Genomic DNA, 21,959 nt, shown 5'->3' with positions numbered 1-21,959 from the left:
ACTTGTCAAGTTTATCTGTGTTATAACAATTTTATATTGCTTTGCCCCCTTGGCTAAATGACTTTGTAGTGCTGTGCTACGAATATTAGTGTCTACTTTGTGGGTTCTAAATATATAATATTAGAAGAAAAGATTTCTTGAATAAAGATCGGCTTGCCAACACCTTATTTCGTATAAAGTCGCACCAAACAAGATAGTATTCAATTATTCATTTCAATTAAGGCTTTATGTGGCTTATTAATGTGTCGATAAGGATAAGTAGTGTCATTTTTTCTTCTGTTTTTTGTTGTAAACTTGTAATTTTCTTCACATCCATTTGCGGTGCAGAACCTTGAGGGAGATAAGGGTTCTCAAAAGGCTCGCTACTTGGAACTTGGAAGGTGATTTCCGACAAAGTTTCAACTCTGTTCAACGACAAGATATTCTGGGAAACTGAAGCTAATGCCATCTATCCCCACAAAGCGTGCAGAAAAAGTTGGCTACACATTTCTAATCAAATTTAACTCCGTCAAAATACCAAAATTTTGTACTGACTTTTCCACCGTAGTGTTAACCGGACATTTTTTGAATAATAGCAGATAGAATATAAGAAAATCAAAGGGCACCTAACAAAAACAAAATGAGTGAGCCTTTTGAATATTTCAAATACAACACCGATCTTTTCGTTTTAATTTATCTGCATCCACACAGTTTGAACTTAGAAGGAGTATCACAACATAATTAAATAATTGAAAGCAACAGCACTGTATACTAATCCAGTTGTCCTGAAGCAGTCAAGCAAAGCACGTTAACGCAACAGAAGTGCGATAAAAGTCGGTGGTGCCGCGAGGAAGTTAATTATTTTGACCATGCATCATGCATGTGCTTCCACAGGCACAAGATTTGGCCCCCCTTTAACTTCTTTTGTACAGAAAAAGTCTAAAAAGGGCTGCGTTTTTAATGCATGCCACATTTAATGTCTACTATAGTACTCACAAATCACTTGGAGGAAAACCTTTCATTGTTCAAAATTTGTGGCTTTATAATTGATTGTGGGGACACTAAATCTTTGCCATCTTATTCACTTAACAACCTTATATAAGCTTTCATGTCCTTTCTGCCTGCCATGTTGTGAGGGAAACATGGGCACAAGTTGTTGCCTGTACTGTGAAGGGTCTCATACCCCATTATAAAATTATTATTCATTCTTCACAATTGAAACATCATCCCATCAATTATCTGTCAGAGGCCGGGAATCCTACAGAGAAAAAGCATAGCAAGAGCTATTCCTTGCAGAATGCATAATTTTGCCTAGTGCACATGGGACACAAAGTGCAGAAGATAATTGATGTTAAAACTATGCTGACTGCAAATCAAAAGAAATGAAATTTTACATTACTATAGTGAGTCTTTCTTTTTGTTAAAGAGTCATTCAATCATAAGAGATGCTAAGTTTAAACCATAAAGAACTGAAAAGGATGGAATGGAGAGTAACCCTTTGTACCCTTTGAAGTCTTTGGATTACTATTGTTGTTCCCTTATGCTGTACAAGCTCAGCTGGTTACTTTTCTCAGTGCAACTAAACCTCAAACTCCCAGCTTATACTTGAATCCCAATATGGGGTATAGTGGGGTTGAGATTCCCTCAAATGTTCAAGAAATCTTAAATCTTATTCTCCAAAAATGGAAAACAAAAAAATATAATCGGAGAATGGAAGGAATTGATTAGAGTAGTGATATGACTTCAAATCTTAGGACATGAAAACAAAAATAGGCCTTTGAGGGGTTGTTTTCCTTGGGCGCTTTCTGTAGTTAACAACTTCAACCCATCCATATGGCTCAGCTTCAGATAAAGATGACTCTGGTTCTGAATTCTGGTTATCTAAAGTAAAATCACTACCTTCTGGTTTTGGAGTGTTGATGAACCTACTACTTTGACTAGCAGATTCCTCTGAACTCCTCCGTGAACATTGATTGTGATCTTGGTTTTGAGCTTCCAAGGGAAGCACTGAGACCTAACATTTACACATGAAACAAAATTAAAAACAATGCACATAAGTAGCATGTACACAATTGAATCAGACCATGGCTTGTTACCTTGCACGTAATAGAGCAGAAGCGATTCCGCTCATCTTGTAAGTGTTTCCCACATTCTTCACATGTACCACCCGGCTTTGTTCTTGATGAAAAGTTGTATTCTTTGAATTTAGAATCAGGGCTTAGATCAGAAGTTTTAGGTTTATTAGTTGAAGGCCGGGGTTTTAGATGCACAATCCTTTCATTGTTGGATATGTAAGTCTGTCAGTGCCAAGAAAAGCATGTTACCATTATAGGAAGGAAAAAAAAAGGTTCATGTTCAGAGCATACTATTATTAATTGGTCAGTTAGGTTTAGTGAATTAGATACTTCAACAATGTCCAACAAATCAACAACTACTTAAATCCAAATGAAGCATAAACATGGTTTATTTCAGCTATGATAGCACCAGCAAATTAAGTAGGGCATCACCAATCAGATCAAAATAAATCAAGCATCCATACCATCAATTAGTATAGAATATGGATATCAAGAAATTCAATTAATTTAGGTCAATTGGCAAATAAATCAATACAATATTGTGAGAAAGAAGAGAAAACCTGAATTTTTGAGCAGTCAAAGTATTTCTGCAGCTCGGAATGGCGGAAGACATCTTGATAGGAATATTTGTATATCTGAAACCTTCTGTGAAGGGAATGAGCTTCCTTACAGTTCTTACACATTCTAACTGCACAGTCTACACAGAAAAAATTCTTTTCCTTAGAACGAAGATCGGGATGATCATCACAGTGGCCATTGCTATTCATAAGAACTTTAATCCAATCTCTATTCCTTTCCCTTTCCCTTTGTGAATGATTATTCCCCACCTGCAAAATTCAGTCATTGGATGTAAAAGGAGTTCAAGAACCCTTCAATGGCAGATGCAGGAAAGCAAATAACAGATTTCACCAATCTATGATCAAAGTATCAAACTTTACACATCAAAGTACCAGCAGATTATTCTTCAAGAAAATCTAAACATGCTACTTCCTAAGATTTAAGATACAAGATACAAGAATAAACCAACCTAACCCATAGATTCAATTTGGAAATTCGATCCACACTTAAAACTGGCATCTTTACTGGGTAACAACTTAACAACTGATTTTATAAAGATTAATCCAAATGATCATCAACAATAAGCTCATGCTAGATAAGGTATGAAGTGATCATGGAATTGCAATCAAAATACAAGGAATGAAAGATAAAAATCCAAACTTTTTGAACACCCATTAAAAATTAAGCTGAAAAAGAAGTGAGGAACGAAGAAATACCATGTTTTTTGAATGAGATTTGGTTGGAGAGTAGCAGAGGCGGCTTGAAGGGAAGTGAAGAGAAAAAAAGAGACCTCTGTCTATGAGAATGTGAAACGATTGAAATAGAAATAGGGAGAAAAGAAATGGAAAAAATAAAATAAAAACTAAAAAGGGCTTTTTTTCTAGTTTTACATTTTGATGATTTGAAAAAGAAAAAGAAGGGTAAATAATAATTAATGCAATTATCAAGGAAATATTTATTTTCATGAAAAATGAAAAGAGACCAACCAAATCGTTTCTTTTGCTGCAGAGTGCAGAGTAGAGGTGTCGTACGATAGGCGGGAATGGGAATGCGGTGAGAACCGTTGGATCGGAGAGTGATCGGAGGGTGGTGGTTGGTTGAGATTGAATGCAGGATGGGACCCACACGTGTGAGAAAATAATGCAAAACCCCAAAAGGCGCTAGCTGCCTCCCACCCATTTCCCGCCAATTTAACCGAAATTCTCGGAATCATTTAATTTCTATTATTTTAATCTTTTTTAATTACATTAAATCATATTAATAAATGGATTAATTGGATATACTATTTTGGTTTAGAATATGGAAAGCAATTATGTGCTGCCCCAATTCCAAATGACAACTTACTATTATTGCTTCCTTTTGTTTTAAAGTTTAAAACTTAATAGTGGCTTCTAGGGCATGCGGGAAATTGGAAATTTGGAATACTTGCATTCGCTACAAATCTATAATTAAGTTGTTTTTTTCTTTTTAAAAACAAAACGGTACTAAACGTTGAATATTGATAAATTTATGTGTTAAATTTTAGAGGAAAACGTTATGAATTGATATATTTAGTTAAAAATTTAAAATTAGGTTAATGTTTTTTTTTTGTTGCCCACGGTATCCCCCAACCCGACAGATCAAGGATTAATTCGTCGCGGATCGAAACTCCATTTAAGGGTTTGTCGTTGACAAATGAGTTGCTGCATGCACAAGGCGGGATATATTGATTATCTAGTATATTTTTTATTTTTGTATATATTACAATAAAATCATGCTGAATTCGTTGGTGCATTAATAACTGTAATTAATACTTCACTTTTTTTCTAAAAATAAAAACCATTCTTACACATATGAAAATAAACTAAGTTTGTTCTAATTTGCAATGCAATTTTTTCACATTAGGAGAAAAATTGTGTATCTAATTTTATTTGATTTTGTGCATCCAGCTAGAATTTATCATTTTCTATTGACCTTATAAAAAAGATTCTTAATGATAAAATAATATGTTTAGATCTTTTTTAGAGAAAATTTTAAAATCCAAGGAATTTTAACAATGGATTTTGACTTGGAAGTACTAGAGACTAACATTGGAAAAAGGCTTTTTTTCATTTAAATAAAAAAAATCAATTATTTATCAATTTAAATGTAGATACAAAAATATACTATTTTGTGTATTTAGTTATGTTTTCACAGTTAAAAAAAATAAGAGACTGTATTTTCGCACATCTAAAATACAAAAACAAAGTAAAATTGTCAACTATTTTTTGTACACTTAAATTAGGAAAATGAGAAAGAAAAGTTTTTCCTATTTTAGGACTCCATGCCAAAAATAAGTTGTTTTTAGATTTTGACTATTCATTGCGTTTTCTCGTCGTTAATATACATAGAGCAATATCTTCTTCACTCGAGACATCTCATTTCTCAAGGTGACTCTCTCATTTTTTTTTATAATTAAATTTTTTATACCACAAATCAAATATAGAAGTTTTCAATTGATTCGAGTCAAATCCTAATTAAAAGAATGATTTTGATTGTTTTTTTTTTTTTACAGTATTAGTAGAATATCAAAATAATAGAAATTGTAATTGTATATAGAAAATGTTATTTGCTTCTTTATTTTATTCATTAAATTATTAAGCCAGCAAACACAAGTCTGATCTACACATACAAATTGTTCTCATAGCATGGAGTCCTACAACGAGAGAAACTTTTTTTTCCCAATTTTTGTAGTTTAGGTATATGAAAATAGTTGATAATTTTATTTTCTTTGAAAATATATTTTTTTAACTACTCACATGAAAATATTTTATTTAAAAATAATAATTAAAAATTATGATTATATAATTTAATATATTTAAATAAATTATTTAATACAGCAGTTATTTATATTATAGTAAAAGACAAAAAATATGAAAAATTTCCCAAGATAGTGACCTACCGCGTTGCAAGTATTGTAAACGTTAAAACGAGGAAGCCTATATATTCTTAAGTCATTTTTGATACTAGGCTCATGGTGGACCAACTGGGACGGATGTCACATTCTATCATATAAGACTTGTATGAGAAGAATATCTAAGAATTTCTCCACCTCTATACTAGTATACTCTAGACACTAGTAGGGCTGGCAATTCATACCCTACCCGCGGGTACCCAATCCGGTCCAACCCGTTCGGGTAGGGTATGGTCCAGGTATGCGTGCGGATAGGGTAGGGTACGGGTTTAGGGTGTACCCTACCCGCACCTTAAATATATAATACATATTTTATAAAAATTAAGTATATAGTGAAAGAAGTGAGAGTTGAACCTACAACCTCTCTTATGTAATGACTTACAATAAGTGAACAACCACTAAACTAGTTAGTCAATTTAGTAATTTGGAATATTAGTTTGTTATTTTTTATGTTATTAATATGTATAAAATTTGAAATGATTGAATTTTATATTTATTTTGAAAAAATTTGATATATCTGCGGGTAGGGTAGGGTAGAGTAGGATTTAGAACTTTAGGGTGCGAGTAGGGTTAGGGTTGAGAGATTCTCAACCCGCGGATAGGATAGGATAGAATTTTAATAGAATTTTCAACCCGCGGGTAGGGTTAGGGTAGGGTCCAACCCTACCCTACCCTACCCATTGCCAGCCCTAGACACTAGAAAGTAACTATTGCTTTTGGTTTTGGTGTTAGAAAGAAGGGAGGCCATTCCATACTTTTTGAAATTTTAGAATATTAAAACTCTTTTTAAGAGTTAGAAAAAAAAGTTAGTATTTATGATTATTTTAAGTTTTTTTATTTAAAATTTGTTTAGGCTAAGATTAATATTTTACTTTGGATCAGTTTGAATTTATTATATTTTTTTATTAATATTACTCATATTAGATTATTATAACATTTAAAAAACTACCAAAAAAATAATTAAAAAATACTATTATAATAACATTATAATTGAAACAAAAATAAAAAGTTAAAAAAAATAAAAAAATCAAAACATATTTTTAGTATTAATTTTAAAAGACTAAAAAATACCCGTTAAGATTAAAATTATTTAATTTTAATTTAAAATTCTTTAATTGAAAAACAAAAATATTCTTTTAGTATTAATATTATTTAAATGTATTAAAATAAAAAGACCAAAATACCATTTATTTTGTGTAAGTATATTAAAAGGGAAAAAATTTCTATGCCATTAATTACTTAAAAATATTTATGAATTTAACTTTAATTTTAAAAATTTAAATATGTAATTTATATATTAAAAATATATAATTATATAATTTTTACCTAACCTTAATTAAACTTTAACCATTATTTACATTTTTTTTATTCTTATTTTTTTTTATTGCAAATTTTTTTCTTTTTTTTCCTTTTTTTTATAAATATAATTCTAATTCGATATTCAAATTAATACAAACTGATATGATCCATCCGAATTTAGTCACAAAATTATATTTTTTCAATCTATTTTAAAGTGATCAAATTTTATTAGTTCAATTTTCAATTTCTTTCAAATTCAACCCAAACCAACTCGATTACATCCTAACTTCATAGATTAAACATTAGAAGCAACAACTCTAATTACAAATTTGATGATAATATAATACTATTCTGCTCCTTGATTTGCTCCTATAAAAATTTAAAATTACATTCAACTAATAATCTAAAATAAATATTTCCAATAAAATCTTTAAAAAACATTATGCAGTACCTCAATGCATCTAAATTTATTTTTAATATCTTTTTTTTAGAGAAAATTTCACTCTCCTCCCCCTACGAGATGTTAAAATGACATTCCACTCTCCTCTATTTTATAAATATACATTCCTCTCCCTTCTAATTTTAAAAAAACCTCATCTTTAATCCATTTTAACCTTTTTGTGTTAACTAATGTTAATTTTATCCATTTTTTAAGAAACAAAAAATTATTTTTAAAAAAAATATCCATTAACAAAAATTTTATTTTTTATCATTAAATTTTGCTTACCAAAATATCCTTTAATAAATTATTATTTTACTAATTAAATTGTATTTTTTAAAAAATTAATAATTATATTTTTTTCTAAAATACCCTTAAATAATTTTTTAATTATTAAATTATAATTTTACCAAAATTTTCGTTAACAATTTTTTTTATATTTTACTATTAATTTTTCGATATCTATATATATTCTTTTAACATTAAATAAAAAATTTTAGTACGATTATTTTTCAATATCAATATATATTAATTGTTATACATATTAACAGTGGTAAGATTTTTTTATTTAATGTTAAAATAATATATATTAATATCAAAAAATTAATAGTAAATATAAAAATAATTATTAACAAAAATTTTAGTAAAATTACAATTTAATAATTGAAAAATTATTGAAAGCTAGGTATCTTAAAAAAATAATTTAATTATTAATTTTTTTGAAAATATTTTGGTAAAAATACAATTAGATCAATAAAAGAATAATTTATTAAAGGGTATTTTGGTAAGCAAAATTTAATAATAAAAAACAACATTTTTTAATGGGTATTTTTTCAAAAAATAATTTATTTTTTCTTAAAAAATGGATAAAATTAATATTAGTGAACACAAAAAATTTAAAATGGATTAAAGATGAGGTTTTTTTAAAAGTTAGAAGGGAGAAAAATGTACATTTATAAAATAGAAGGAAGGAGAGTGTTATTTTAGCATCTCATAGGAGAGGGGAGTGAAATTTTCTCTTTTTTTTAAGTATCTTTTGACAAATTAATTTAAAATAACACTTTAAAAAAATATTAATTTTGTTTCTAATATATATATATATATCCTAATTAAATGATATGTTATAATATAGTTAATTTTTAAAATTATAATACTATAGATGAAAAACAATAATATATAAGACAAATTTATGAGATAAATTATAATATCAAATAAATAATTAAAATAAATAAATTTTAAAATTATTAATTAATTAGACTTTATAAACGAATTAATAATTTTAATAACTTATATACCAATAGAACATGTTAAATTCTTAATAATAAGTCATTAAAAAATCTCAATAATAATTATAATTGCCATTTTATTAAAAATATATCTTAAAGAATATAATTAATATGTTCATAGTTTTACAAAAAAAATATATTAATTGTTTAATAATTTTATATTAATATACAATAAAAATTCTATTAATAGAATACTTCATAAAATATTACGTCAACGTACATTATAATATTAGTAATATAAAAGAATTTCAAAATTTCATACAATATAAAAATATTGTAACATCCACTAAGAAGAGTGCCTATTTTTGGTGTGAAATAAAAGCAGATAAATGGGCTTAGACCATTGCTTTTGCTGAGACTACACAAACTAATAAGTAATAAGTAGGGATGGCAATATCACCCGAACCCACGAGTATCTACTTCATCTCTATTTGTTGGGGGCGGATAATTACCTGCCTCGCATCAGGAGCAGATTTTTAGCAGAGCGGATTGTTGGGAGGGCGGGGCGAGATCGGGTTTAAGTAATACCCGCCCCTACTCTCTCCGTTATATATATAATATATATAATTTTAATATATAATATATATAATATATGTAAAATAACTAGTAAATGATTAATAATATTGTATCATATTTAAATTTTTATTTTAATTTATGTTATGTATGTGATGATAATTATATAAAATTTAAAATTTAATTTTATTTATTAGATTTTAATAATTATAGGGACGGGACGAATACCCGCACAGATAAATTAGAGTTCAACGTTTTACTACTCACAAATAGAAATGGAACGAATTCTATGTGAGTTGTTATACGATGGGACGAGATCGAATAGAGCAAAAACCCGCTCCTACTCGTCCCGTTGCCACCCTTAGTAATAAGCGCATGGCATGAGAAGAATCAAGAATCGAAAGCGCGTCATATCAAGTGATATTTTATTTTGCTAAGAAGGAATTACAATATTATTTTTAATGAACGAAAATATCCTTGCTTAGGTTTTACCGTTTTAGAGCAATTGAGCAATTTTTCACTGGCCAGGCACTCGGCCATGCTAGCTATCAATGAAAAAGTACAAATAGTTAACCAAGTCTAGATAGAAATTTTATTGTTTACAAACTCATTTAGATATCATTAGGTTGTTAGAAAAAAGATATTCTTTTAAAGTGTTTGACAAAATTTTAATAATAAAAAAAACATTAAAAAATATTTTTTAAAAGTATAATTTATCATTTATATTTTTTATTTAAAAGAAATTTTTACTTAAAAATATATTTTTAATATTATAAATAAATAAAGAATATTTTTATATTATTGTATTTAAATATAATTATTAAATAAAAATATTTTTTTATATAAAATATTTAAATATAAAATTGGTTTTTTTTAATCTTTAAAAAAATCACTTAAAAACAATCCTTATAAATTATTATTTTGTATTTTTGTTAGTAACTTTCATCTCAATCTTATGTACTGGTGTATTAAGAATAAGGGTATAAGAATAAACAATTAGTTACGAAATGTTTTATACTTTTATGTTCGAGGATGACTCTTTTTTGGGTTGGAGATGGGCACATCCCCAAAACACAAACCTCCAAAGTCCAACCCCATCTACCCGACCCGTTGTTCTAAATTATCGTTTCTGGCCTGACCCGATAGAATTCCAAGAACATCCTACCCTCTGCCGCAAGTATTTCTAAAGTAGCATTTATTTTGAGTTATTGTATTTGGTGTTCATAATTAGGAGCTAAAATTTCAATCATATAAAATTTTAATCTCTTTAATATCTTTAAAAAATAAAAACACAGAAATTGAAAAATTTAAAAACGAAAACTGAAATTTTAATAATATTATTTTTAAAATTACACTCATTCAACTAGAGATGTTTGGATCGAATATAAAAATTATGGATATAGATCTGATTCGTAAGACTATCAAATTGGATCTGATCCTAATAAGATCGAATTACGAATTTTGTGTAGGTATCCACATATTTATGTATCCACAAAAATAAATAAGTAAATATTTTTTTATATTTTATTTCAACAAATAATTATCATATATATTGTATTATTTTAATTTATTATTTAAAAAAAAGTATATTTAATTTTATTTTAAGAGTATACATATTTAAATGAATAGAAAAAATGAATTTATTGATATTTTTTAATAAAAATAAATTTTTAAAAATATTTTTGTATTTTACGGATATATCCGATACGCAAATGTGCGGTTTGGATCGGGATTCAAATCCGCGACAGTTGCTTAAGGAGACCAATTAACTAACCACTTGACCAACCAAATTTTTTTTAGTTATTCTTCTAGCAGCATTTTTTTGGGTCGTTTCCTAGCAGTTGTTTAGTTTTCCTTAGGCTTTCTTTTGGACAGGGTTTTCCTTAGTTTTAATTTTTAAAAAATTAAGATGGGCCAAAAAATGTAAATGGGCCTACCCAATAAACTAGGGTTTTCTCTCTTATAAGTTATAACCAGAATATCCCAAAACATGAGCTAGGGTTTTGCGATTTTTACCGGTTCGCACTATAAAATCTGCCAAGTCTGGTAGCTTAACCTTCGTCTTCGTCACTTTCCGATTTCAGATCTTGTGCGTAAGGTATGTTGTTTTTCCATTTTACGTACACCATTGTTCGAGAATGGTGGTTCTGTGGTTGAATAAGTGCTCCTCTGTGTGTGTTTGTGCATTTCATTTTTTGCTTAAGTTCGGTCTGGAAGTGCTGGTGTCTCTGATGAGGATCAATTTCAGTAAAACTTTCGTTCTTCTGATGAACAATTCTGTGAGGAATGCTTTTTTGGAGACCTGAACTGAGGAGACATGGTTGTCACTTCCCAAACACATCCTCCTGCTTATCGTTATGCTTTTTTCTCTTTTGAAGTGCTTTGTTTATAAGATGATAGATTCCGCTGCACCGTTTCTGATTATTTTGAACTCGAATTTGATTAGATTTGGTGATTTTTTTGTTCCTTTTTCTACTGCCCGATTGTAGTCGTAGTAACTGGAACCCTAGCTAAGGTTTATGGACATGGTTGGGGAAGCAAATCACATGTGAAGGTTTTGACACACTGAATAAATCAAGTTTCCATTATTTGGATTTTTAAGCTTAATTCTTTACCCAAGTCATTTTGTTCTTGGTATGAACCATTATTCTTAATTTGAAGGATGTTGCAGTGCTATCTTTTTCTTCTTCTTTTTTTTTTTTTTGAGTTTTTGAAGAAATCTTTTCCCCCTCTTTGTGGCCCTTTGTACACGGTGTGTGCTGCCATTTTGAAAACTATCATATAGTCTCTAAGGATGATCAAAAACATTATTCTGAGCTGTCAATGTGGAAATTACATGGAGACCTGAACTGAAGAGGCTTTATGCTTGCTTGTTTCCCCTCTCCCTTGCCTTCCCAATTTCATGATGTTTGTTCAACTATATATTCTACTGTTTTATTTTAGCTTGGCATGTGCTATTAGGTCTTCTGTCGATTTTGTTTTCTGAGTCTGCCCTGTCTTGAAACCAATTGGAAAGCCTCTGAGGATGATCCAAAAAATAACTTTCGTTCTTCCGATTTGTCCATGCGGAAACTATATGGAGACCTGAACTGAAGAGGCTTCCTAATGCTTGGCTGTTCTCCTGTAATAACCCCAGTTTTATGGTTCTCAATGTTCACTTTTTTATTTTAGTTTGAAAAATGCACGGGTTAAGTAGTGAAATAGTTTCTTGGTTGTTTCATGTTTATTAATGATGATGTAGCTCTTTTATTATCTAGTGATTTATGTTTATCCCATTCTGAAATCTCTATCAGAAAGCCTCCAAGGATGATCAAAAAAATATAACTTTCGTTCTTCCGAGTAATCCATGCGGAAAATATATGGAGACCTGAACTGAGGAGGCCTGCTAATATTTTCTTTCCTCTTTCTGTTGTTCCTATCTTACTTTCACTTTTTGTTGCACTTTCAATTCTTCTCTCTCTATTTCTCTATCATATGAATTGTATTTCTTGTTATTGTAATTTTTTCCTTTAAACTTATAAATATGTTCATAACTTTTTTTTTTAAAATATCTTTTGATTGATATGTTATCTATTATGTGTTTCAGCTTTGCTTGAAGAATTTTGCAACTGCATTTCATTTCTTCTCAACATGAGGTATTTATTTCTTACTATTTCCGTGTTTATTTTTTCGGATATTATCTTCCCTGTTGAACACTAACATTTCTGTTGTCTTCTTCCAACTTTCTCTTTGAAGCCGGCCCATGGAGGAAGATGTAAGTTCTTTTATTCTTCAAGCAACTATGCTGTGTCAAGTTTCCTTTATGTTCTGGTTTATAAATTGTAATTTTCGTTTCACATGTTTTTAGGTTTTTAGAGTTTCAGATTTTTAATAGACAGATTTCAAAATTTGGAGTTCGAACTATAGCAGATTTCTTTCTTTCCTATGATCATATGGAAGCAACATAACCTACCTTTCTTGAATTTAGTTTTAAGATTCATCTCCCTATGTCCTTGCAGTTTTTATTTTGTTACTGTTTAGTACTTTAGAGCTCAGTTCAACATCATGTTTTAATATCTAACCAAACTTACATATTTTATTTCTATAGACTAGTAAGACTGAGGAAGAGGAGTTTAACACCGGTCCGCTGTCTGTACTCATGATGAGTGTTAAGAACAACACGCAGGTGTGTTTACTCTTCAATTGTACAGTACCATCAACTATTGTTCCGAGGCTTAGATTTCTGATGTGCTCTCTTGCTCAACCAATTCACTGATGCAGGTACTTATCAATTGCCGAAACAACAAAAAGCTTCTTGGTCGTGTTAGGGCTTTTGATAGACACTGCAATATGGTTCTTGAAAATGTACGGGAGATGTGGACTGAGGTATTCTTTATTTCTTTATTTCTTTTTGCAATAAATTCCTTGTATTCATCACATGCGCCTCCTATAATAGTTTTTATTACAAACAGGTGCCAAAGACTGGTAAAGGTAAGAAGAAGGCTCAGCCAGTCAACAAGGATAGATTCATCAGCAAAATGTTCCTCCGTGGAGATTCTGTCATCATTGTTCTTAGGAACCCTAAATAAGCATATTATCACTCAATCTTTGAAGTCATTGGCTGAGTAGTTGCTTTTCTTTGATGTCTTGAATTTCCCGATGACATTCTCATAGACTATGCTGCCCTTGATATTATATGCGTCTTTAGATGTTGGCGGATCATGTATATTATCGTTTTGATTTGATGAGTTGCCCAAGAACGAGCCAAAACTGAAATGAATACCTTCCATTTTATGTACTTATTTGACATGTACAACCAATAGATGTATTGAATAGCTTTTAACCTTAGATATTTGAAGTTCCTATTTCGCTCTACTCTGATTATGTCGTCTCCCCCTCCCATGTCTTTTGCCACAGTACGATTTTAGGATATCGACTTAGTTTTATAAGCTTTTCAATCTCAACCATACATAAATACTTTTTGAACTTGGTGTCATTATCGGAAAACTAGCTTCTTCATTTTTACACACTTTCCCTTGACAAGTATGAAGAAATGGCATCGGCAAACCCGTCGTCAAATGTCCATTATTAAACTCCTAATTACAAATATTAAAGACGCAAGTGATTTGCGAGCATCAATATAAAATAAAATACACCAGAGGAATCTAATCAATTCTTGATCTGTGTAGAGGTTGGAACTAAGCAGTAAGCATGGGTGGGTGTTTTGTCTTCGGATGCTTGTCGTTACCAATAGAAAAAGGATTATAGATTACAGAAGTTTTGCAAATAAAAAGCCTTAAACTCTCATAAAAAAACATAGTTTCAAAACTAGCAAGTACAAAACTGATTCCAAAGAACCTCAGAAGTTAATTCTAATGAGAGGAATGAATAATCGCATCAAACTAGCAAGTACAAAACTGATTCCAAAGAAGCATAGTCCTTGAGTACCACAACCTTCAAATATCAGAACTCATAGAAGCATCTCAGCAATCTGGACTGCATTAAGTGCAGCTCCCTTGCGAATTTGATCACCACATACAAATATGTCCAACCTGTGTGCATAACCACCATTATAAGATCCTTGCAATTATGATCAAGTGCAAGCTGAAAACTAATAATATGTTGCCGTGGAAGAAATTTACCCTTTATTCCCATCTTGAGACAAGTCTTGGCGAATCCTGCCTACAGCAACATCATCCTTGTTTGAGACTTCCAACGGTGTAGGAAAATGATTGGCTTTCCGGTCATCGATAACCACAACTCCAGGAGCATTCTTCAGAATATCTCTTGCAGTATCCTGAGGTAGTGAAACCCAAATAGACGAGTTAGATCATAGCCTTCCAGACAAGATTTCTATTTCACCACCAAAATCCTATATTTCATAACATATAATTGCCCTCAATAAATAGAAAAATGCATAATATAAGTTCACAGCACCAATTTATCATTTGGAAACTCCATGTAGATGAAACAGAGCAAAGATGTAAAAGAACTGAATAAAAGAACAGACAGTCTGACTCAGTAAAATGATCAAATGATACAATGATGTAAAAGGAACATGTGTGCATATAATGAATATTAAAAACATGGAATAGCCTGTGTCTAGTTTTCTATTCATCAGAACATGAACTACCTCATGAAGGGGGCTCTCAAATTGAAGATTCACACTCTCAGCATGAGCCCGCATAACAGGAACACGTATACATGTTGCAGTTACTTTGACATCCTTGTCATTCTGCAAGAGATTAACAGTGAAATAAGCAATGCATAAGAATTGCACATTGTGAGATAAGCTAATAACAAGTTAGGCACGTCCAATTACAACTTACCCAGATTTTCCTTGTTTCCTTGACCATTTTCATTTCTTCTTCATTGTATCCGTTTGAAAGAACAGATGCATTGTGCGAGAATATATTAAAAGCATACTGCAAAAGAATAATATAATCAGGGAGCTGTTCTTGATCCCTTTGATCATTATAAGTATCCATCCACAAACAGAAAATGGCAAACCTGTTGCTTAAATATTTTACAAGTTGGTGGTCTTCCTTCCAACACCTTAAAAAAGAAAACAAAAAAAAGAATAATCAATTCACGAAATGAAAACATTCTCTTCTTATTCCCACAGGCAGAATTTGAAATAAGTTAATGAACTAAGTAAGTAGATGAAGAACAGATCAAACCTCACGAGTTTGCTGCTCAAGCTCTTCCATTGCAGCAGCACCAGCTCCACTAGCTGCCTGATATGTGCTAACAACCATACGCAATACCTGCAACATTCATCAATTAACATCAACATCAAAGACCCAGAAAGCAAAAGAAGGAAAAGTTTGAAGCTTTGGCACCTTGGCATGGCGATGAAGAGGGGTAGCAGCCATCAAGCAAATGATGGTGGAGCAATTTGGGTTGGCAATTAGAGCACCCTTCCCCGTTCCAAGCTTGATACCGTGCATGGCTTCAGGGTTCACCTCTGGAATAACCAGAGGAACCTTCTCGTCCATCCGAAACGCCGAGCTGTTATCCACCACGATGGTTCCCTTCTCGGCGGCGATGGGGCCGAACTCCTTGCTGATGGAGCCGCCGGCACTGAATAGAGCAATGTCGACGCCGCCAAAGCTCTCCGCCGTGAGCTCCTCCACGACGTACTCGTTGCCTTCGAAGGTGAGGCGGCGGCCGGCGGAGCGCTTGGAGGCCAGCATCTTGATCGAGCGGTATGGGAAGTCGCGGTCGGAGAGGACGGAGAGAAACTCCTGGCCGACGGCGCCGGTGACTCCGACGACGGCGATGGAGGGCCCACTCTCGCTGAGTGACATTCGGACCTTGACGGGCGCGGCGTATCTGAGGGTGGGACGCGTCGGGAGGGACCCTGAGAAGAATCCGGTGTGGCGCGGGAGGGTGAGGGAAGCCATTGATGTGTGTGTGTGAGAGAGAGAGAGAGAGAAAGAGAGAGAGAGTGTGTGTGTGTTGGCGGCTGAATGGGATAGATTTTCTTTCTTTAAAACACACCGGATCTTGGAGGGTGCAATAGTCTTCTTACTTCTTATCTTAAAAAGTCTTCACCCTAAAGGGCTAAACCCTTTCTATCTCACTCCCTCTTTTGTCGTATTGTGGTAGACAAATTGAATAGCATGAATCAAGGGACTGTAGTAGCGGCTCGTGCCGGAGGGCAAAATCGTCCTTCAACTTGCGTTTCCTGCTCAATACCAGATCAACATAAGCACCGTTACTATGATTATTTTATTTAATTCCTGTGGCGCATTCAAATGTTTGACGACGACACGTTCATGTTGATCTGCTCAAACATGTTCGGTAAAACCTGACTAATTAAATTGAACTGCAACCACTACCTTCTACTTTTTCACACGTTGAATCGTTCATGCAGAAGATTTGCTACTAATATATACATACAACAAACACGAGATATATGCAAATTAAAGTTGAGTTATGTTGGGGAATACGAAGCATGATGTGTTCCTCAGCTTTAGAGGAGAAGACACACGCAACAGCTTTACCACTCATCTTTACGCAGCCTTAAGCGCTAAAAGGATCAAGACTTACATGCATGACACGCGCGGTGATGATGACGGAGGAGAAGAGAAAGAAGCAATACAAGAATCAAATATCTATGTGATCATTTTCTCTCAACACTATGCCTATTCGGCGCGGTGTTTGGACCAACTCACAAAGATTCTGGAATGCAAGGAGAGATATGGAAGGGATGTCATACCTGTTTTCTATAAGATGGATCCATCAAATGTTGCCAATCAAACAGGCAGTTATGCTGATGCGTTTGTTAAGCATCAACAACGATTTGGAGACAAAGTGCAGAGGTGGAAGCTTGCTCTAACTCAAGTTGCTGGATTATCTCCCCCTCGTTCAAAAATAAACAGGTCGGTCACTAGTACTCATAAAAAATTTTAGTTAAAAAAAATGATAAATAGGTCTTAATTTCTTTTATCTCGATGATTTAATAAAAAATAAAAAAACATTTTTCATATTTTAAAATGCAACACATTTAAGTTCTAAACTCTTACTAAGGGATCTGTTTGTCTTTATATATTTTGAATGAAAAGACTTAAATGTCTTGCATTTAAAAAGGTACATGACGTTTTTGTATTTTTAATTTGTCAATAATTTATGTATTTTTGAGTTAAAAAGCCAATGACCTATTTATTTATTTATTTCTTAAGTATTATGCATAAGTTGTTATAACAAAATTATATTCGGTATAAACCAACTTAAGTTGGTTGAGTGATCAACTTATTCATCCGTTTAAGCAAGAATTAGGAAGTTTGAATCTTACTTTATGTGTAGTAATACATTGACCAGCAATAAATTTTTAAATAGAATTTCAAACTGCAACAAATTAGTCCTTGATCTATCGAATTAGAGGATATTGTGAAAAGAAAATTATATTAAGTAAATGTGAATAATAATGCCAAGAAATATTTCTTTGTTTATGTAGAAAAAGTGCAATCACTTCGAATTTCATTTCATTTTGATTGACTCGTGTTTTGTACATAGGTTAATTAGTTTTAGTTTGTAGGTTGAAGATTATTAACTAGCTTCTTTAATTAATTTATCATGATGTGCCACTTCAGTGCCAGTCCTGATTACATACTTGTTGAAGAAATTGTTCAACACATTTGGAGAAGATTGAAAAGCAATTACTCAACTGATTACCAAGGACTGGTTGGAATTCACAACCATATTGCACAAATCCACTCCTTGTTGCGTGTTGAGTTAGAAGCCGTTCGGATCATAGGAATATGCGGCATTGGAGGAATAGGTAAGACAACAATTGCTGGTGCATTGTATCATGAATTGTCATCCCAATTCAGTTTCAGCACTTTTGCTGTAAATGTTCAACAACAAATAGAAAACCATGGGATGCAGCACACACAAAGCAAATATATATCAGAGCTTCTAGAAGAAAAAATGCCTGCAGATTATTTGGGATTGAGAGTGTTAACAGAAAAGCTTAAAGTGGCCAAGGTTCTCCTCATTCTTGATGATATGAACAATTCAGCTCAAATAAGAGATTTCATTGGAGGACATGGTATCTTTGGCCTGGGAAGTAGGATCATTGTGACAAGTAGGAGCTTGCAAACGCTTAAGGATGCTGGAGTTGATGAGATATATGAGACTAAGGAGATGAACTTTCAAGATTCCCTACAACTATTCAGTTTAAATGCCTTCAAGCAAAAAAATCCAACAGAAAATTATATGAACTTATCAAGAATGATGTTAAATTACGCAAAAGGGATTCCTTTGGCTCTCAAAGTTTTAGGATCAATGCTTCATGGTAGCAGAGAGGAAGAATGGGAACGTGTATTGCAAAAGCTTGAAAAGATTCCCAATCTTAAAACCTATGACTTGTTGAAACTGAGTTATGATGGGCTTAGTGAAGAACAGAAGGATATGTTTCTTGACATAGCTTGCTTCTATAGAGAGGGACATGATGTGAATACTGTAAAACAAGCATTCGATAGCTGCGGTTTCAATGCTGCCACTGGAATCAGAGTTCTCAGTGATAGAGGCCTCATATCTATGTTGAGAGGTGAACTGATGATGCATGATCTAATACGGGAAATGGGTCAAGAAATAGTTCATCAACAGTGTGCTAATGAACCTGGAAAACGAAGTCGATTATGGAAGCATGAAGACATTTACCATGTTATAAGAGAAAACAAGGTAAAACGTTTATGCATTCATCTCGAATTCTTTTTTCTTTTTCATTCTTTACATATTGCAAAAGAACTTGGCAGGTATTGAATTTTGCTGCAACTGCATTTTCTTTCAGGGGACGGATGCTATCCGGTGTGTATTTCTTGACATGTGCAAAATCAAAGAAGTTCAACTACATCCTGAAACTTTCAAAATGATGCATAATCTGAGACTGCTCCAGTTCTACAAGTCTAGCTCAATTCAAGCCTTAAAAGTGAGCCTTCCTGCATTTCTTCATAGTCTCCCAGATAGTTTATGGTTTCTGTGTTGGAATGGCTTCCCTCAAAGATCTTTGCCACAGCACTTCTGCCCCAAAAATCTTGTTACACTCGACATGCGTGATAGTCAACTTGAACAACTTTGGGAAAAGGATCAGGTAATGCAGTTTCATTCACTGTTCCTGTTCTATGCATGTATGGCTAGGTAAAATTTACACAATTATTCATCTACTTTTCTTTTCTTTCCTTTTTTTTTTGGTTGCAGAAGTTACCAAATTTGAAAAGACTTGACCTCAGTGGTTCCAAGAACCTTGTTCAACTACCAGACCTTTCCCACTGCCCAAATATTGAAGAAATATTTCTCAGCCACTGCAAAAGCTTGGTTCGAGTTTACTCCTCAAGTTTCCTTAACAAGCTCAACTGCGTATGGCTAAACGGCTGCACTGAGCTTAGAAATCTAAATCTTCCAAGCAACATTCTGTCAAAATCTTCAGGCTTAATAGTTCTCAATGACTGTACCAACCTTGAGTTGTTTTCAATAAGCATCACCACAAAGGATGTTGTGTTACATGGTTGTTCCCGCAGTAGATCAATAGAGAGTCTCTTCAGAAACTGTTTGCCAGGGGATATGATTCGGTGTATGATGGGAACAAGAGGAGGGTCCTTATTTGAGAGCTTTTCTGACACTTTTGACCCCAATGGGGGTGCTGCTGCTAATTTAGATGATGAACCAATGGATAATATACACTTACTAAACTTGAAAGTGTTAAGAGAAGGTTCACCTTCATTATTTCCAAGTCTCTCAGAGCTTTGTTGGTTAGATCTCTCTTACTGTGAATCCCTCACATCCCTTCCAATTAACCTTTTTAAGCTGAAATGGCTAAGAAAACTATATCTTCGTGGCTGCTCAAATCTCGAGAAGCTCCCTGAGATAGAAGAGGATATGGAAAATTTAATGGTGCTCATCTTAGATGAATCAGGAATACAAGAATTACCTTCAACAATGCAAAATTTGGTAGGTCTTGAGGAGTTGAGCTTGCATCGTTGCAGAAGCCTTGTGTTCATTCCATCTTCAATTGGACGTCTCAGCAAACTCTGCATTCTTGATCTTACCTACTGTGAAGCACTTGAATCTCTTCCTAGCAGCATTTTCAACCTGAAGTTGACAAAGCTTGATTTGCATGGTTGCTCAATGCTGAAGACTTTACCAGAGATCATGGAACCTGCAGAATCTGTTGCTCACATGAACCTGGCAAAAACAGCAATTAAAGAAATACCCTCATCCTTGGCCTTTTTGGTTGGGCTTCAAACCTTGCAGCTCAACTTGTGCAAAGATCTTGAGTTTCTTCCAAACAGCATTGGTAATCTAAACCACCTCTCCAAGCTTGATTTTTCAGGCTGTGAGAAACTATCAGAACTTCCTAGGGACATTGGAAACTTGTCATCATTAAGGGAATTGTCGCTGCACGAAAGCAGCATTGTGGACCTTCCTGAGAGTATTGCTCATCTGTCAAGCTTGAAATCACTGGATTTAAGTGATTGCAAGAAGCTTGAAAATATCCCAGGCCTTCCACCATTTTTAGAACACTTTGTGGCGTTTGATTGCCCATCTGTTAGGAGAGTGTCAAGTTCAGGATTTGACATTAAACTTCCATCAGATTCCAAAGATGGTATTTTCAAGTTTCACCTTACCAATAGCCAAGAACTGACTCAAAGTTCTCAGAGTAATATTGCTGGTGATGCATGGCAAAGAATGCTAGATACAGCATATAGGTCTGTGTTGTTTTGCTTTCCAGGGAGTGCAGTTCCTCATTGGTTCCCTAATCGTTGCAAGGGACATTCAGTAACATTGAAGCAGAGTTCTCTAAATTGGTGCAGTGATAACAGGTTCATTGGTTTTGCTTTATGTGTGGTTTTTGGACTCGAAGGTATGCATGATGAAGAATGTAAATATAGTGTTTTTAGCTATAGATTCACATATGAATGTGATGATGGCATTCATGTTGTTCCCAGCAATGATCAGCTAAGATACTATTTCAATTGGAAGGACAGACAGAGATTCATTCTTCATGATCACACATTCATTTGGAAATCTTACTTGGAGACTCAGACCATCAACCACATGCTGTCTCATAATGCACACAACTTCAGTTTCCAGATATGCAAGTACGATGTTGGTCGCTCTTGGCCAAATTATAGGCCAAGGTTCAATATAAAGGAGTGTGGAATATCTCCCCTTTATACCAAGTGATTTAGCCATTTAGGATCATTTTCTATTTCTTGTATTCTCTGTTATAATTTTAATAACTCAATCACATTTATTAGCTTTTTGGAGAACATTCAGAATGTATTGTAGGTTCTATGAATCTATATAAAAGAACAATATGCATGAACAAAAAGGAAAAATATTTTGCAAATTAAATGATAAGAGTGATTAAAGATTGTCTACTATATATA

At 32.8% G+C, this 21,959-nt stretch overlaps 4 protein-coding genes and 4 non-coding genes across 8 annotated transcripts; 6 read left to right on the top strand and 2 right to left on the bottom strand.

Annotated features, from left to right (window-relative positions):
* Nucleotides 1–1,342: 1,342 nt before the first annotated feature.
* LOC112734208 (uncharacterized) lies at nt 1,343–3,579 on the bottom strand. The gene is made up of 4 exons (XM_025783438.3): nt 3,329–3,579; nt 2,615–2,881; nt 2,076–2,276; nt 1,343–1,993 (listed from the first exon to the last, which is right to left on the bottom strand). Exons 1-4 carry the CDS (start codon nt 3,575–3,577, stop codon nt 1,730–1,732), a joined length of 981 nt encoding a protein of 326 aa, XP_025639223.2. The 5' UTR covers nt 3,578–3,579; the 3' UTR covers nt 1,343–1,729.
* A 7,408-nt stretch (nt 3,580–10,987) lies between these two features.
* On the top strand, nt 10,988–13,935 carry LOC112734206 (uncharacterized). The gene is made up of 6 exons (XM_025783436.3): nt 10,988–11,179; nt 12,668–12,716; nt 12,817–12,835; nt 13,169–13,246; nt 13,342–13,446; nt 13,533–13,935. The coding sequence occupies exons 2-6, from the start codon at nt 12,712–12,714 to the stop codon at nt 13,647–13,649; spliced, it is 324 nt and encodes a 107-aa protein (XP_025639221.1). The 5' UTR covers nt 10,988–11,179; nt 12,668–12,711; the 3' UTR covers nt 13,650–13,935.
* LOC112739675 (small nucleolar RNA Z159/U59) lies at nt 11,306–11,398 on the top strand. Its single transcript, XR_003170610.1, has one exon. It is a non-coding gene; the product is annotated as a small nucleolar RNA Z159/U59 (small nucleolar RNA).
* LOC112739676 (small nucleolar RNA Z159/U59) lies at nt 11,866–11,940 on the top strand. The gene has a single exon (XR_003170611.1). It is a non-coding gene; the product is annotated as a small nucleolar RNA Z159/U59 (small nucleolar RNA).
* Nucleotides 12,097–12,180, top strand: LOC112739672 (small nucleolar RNA Z159/U59). The gene has a single exon (XR_003170606.1). It is a non-coding gene; the product is annotated as a small nucleolar RNA Z159/U59 (small nucleolar RNA).
* Nucleotides 12,378–12,463, top strand: LOC112739673 (small nucleolar RNA Z159/U59). The gene has a single exon (XR_003170607.1). It is a non-coding gene; the product is annotated as a small nucleolar RNA Z159/U59 (small nucleolar RNA).
* A 184-nt stretch (nt 13,936–14,119) lies between the features above and the next one.
* Nucleotides 14,120–16,599, bottom strand: LOC112734205 (uncharacterized). Its single transcript, XM_025783434.3, has 7 exons — nt 15,903–16,599; nt 15,741–15,827; nt 15,571–15,615; nt 15,390–15,485; nt 15,194–15,295; nt 14,703–14,857; nt 14,120–14,612 (listed from the first exon to the last, which is right to left on the bottom strand). Exons 1-7 carry the CDS (start codon nt 16,464–16,466, stop codon nt 14,531–14,533), a joined length of 1,131 nt encoding a protein of 376 aa, XP_025639219.1. The 5' UTR covers nt 16,467–16,599; the 3' UTR covers nt 14,120–14,530.
* Nucleotides 16,600–16,800: 201 nt separating this feature from the next.
* Nucleotides 16,801–21,924, top strand: LOC112734204 (TMV resistance protein N). Its single transcript, XM_025783433.3, has 4 exons — nt 16,801–17,447; nt 18,159–19,251; nt 19,361–19,660; nt 19,768–21,924. Exons 1-4 carry the CDS (start codon nt 17,002–17,004, stop codon nt 21,751–21,753), a joined length of 3,825 nt encoding a protein of 1,274 aa, XP_025639218.1. The 5' UTR covers nt 16,801–17,001; the 3' UTR covers nt 21,754–21,924.
* The last annotated feature ends 35 nt before the right edge of the window (nt 21,925–21,959 follow it).

Source organism: Arachis hypogaea, chromosome 3, assembly GCF_003086295.3.
Source record: "Arachis hypogaea cultivar Tifrunner chromosome 3, arahy.Tifrunner.gnm2.J5K5, whole genome shotgun sequence".
Taxonomy (NCBI): domain Eukaryota; kingdom Viridiplantae; phylum Streptophyta; class Magnoliopsida; order Fabales; family Fabaceae; genus Arachis; species Arachis hypogaea.
This window is presented reverse-complemented; position numbering and strand designations above follow the sequence as displayed.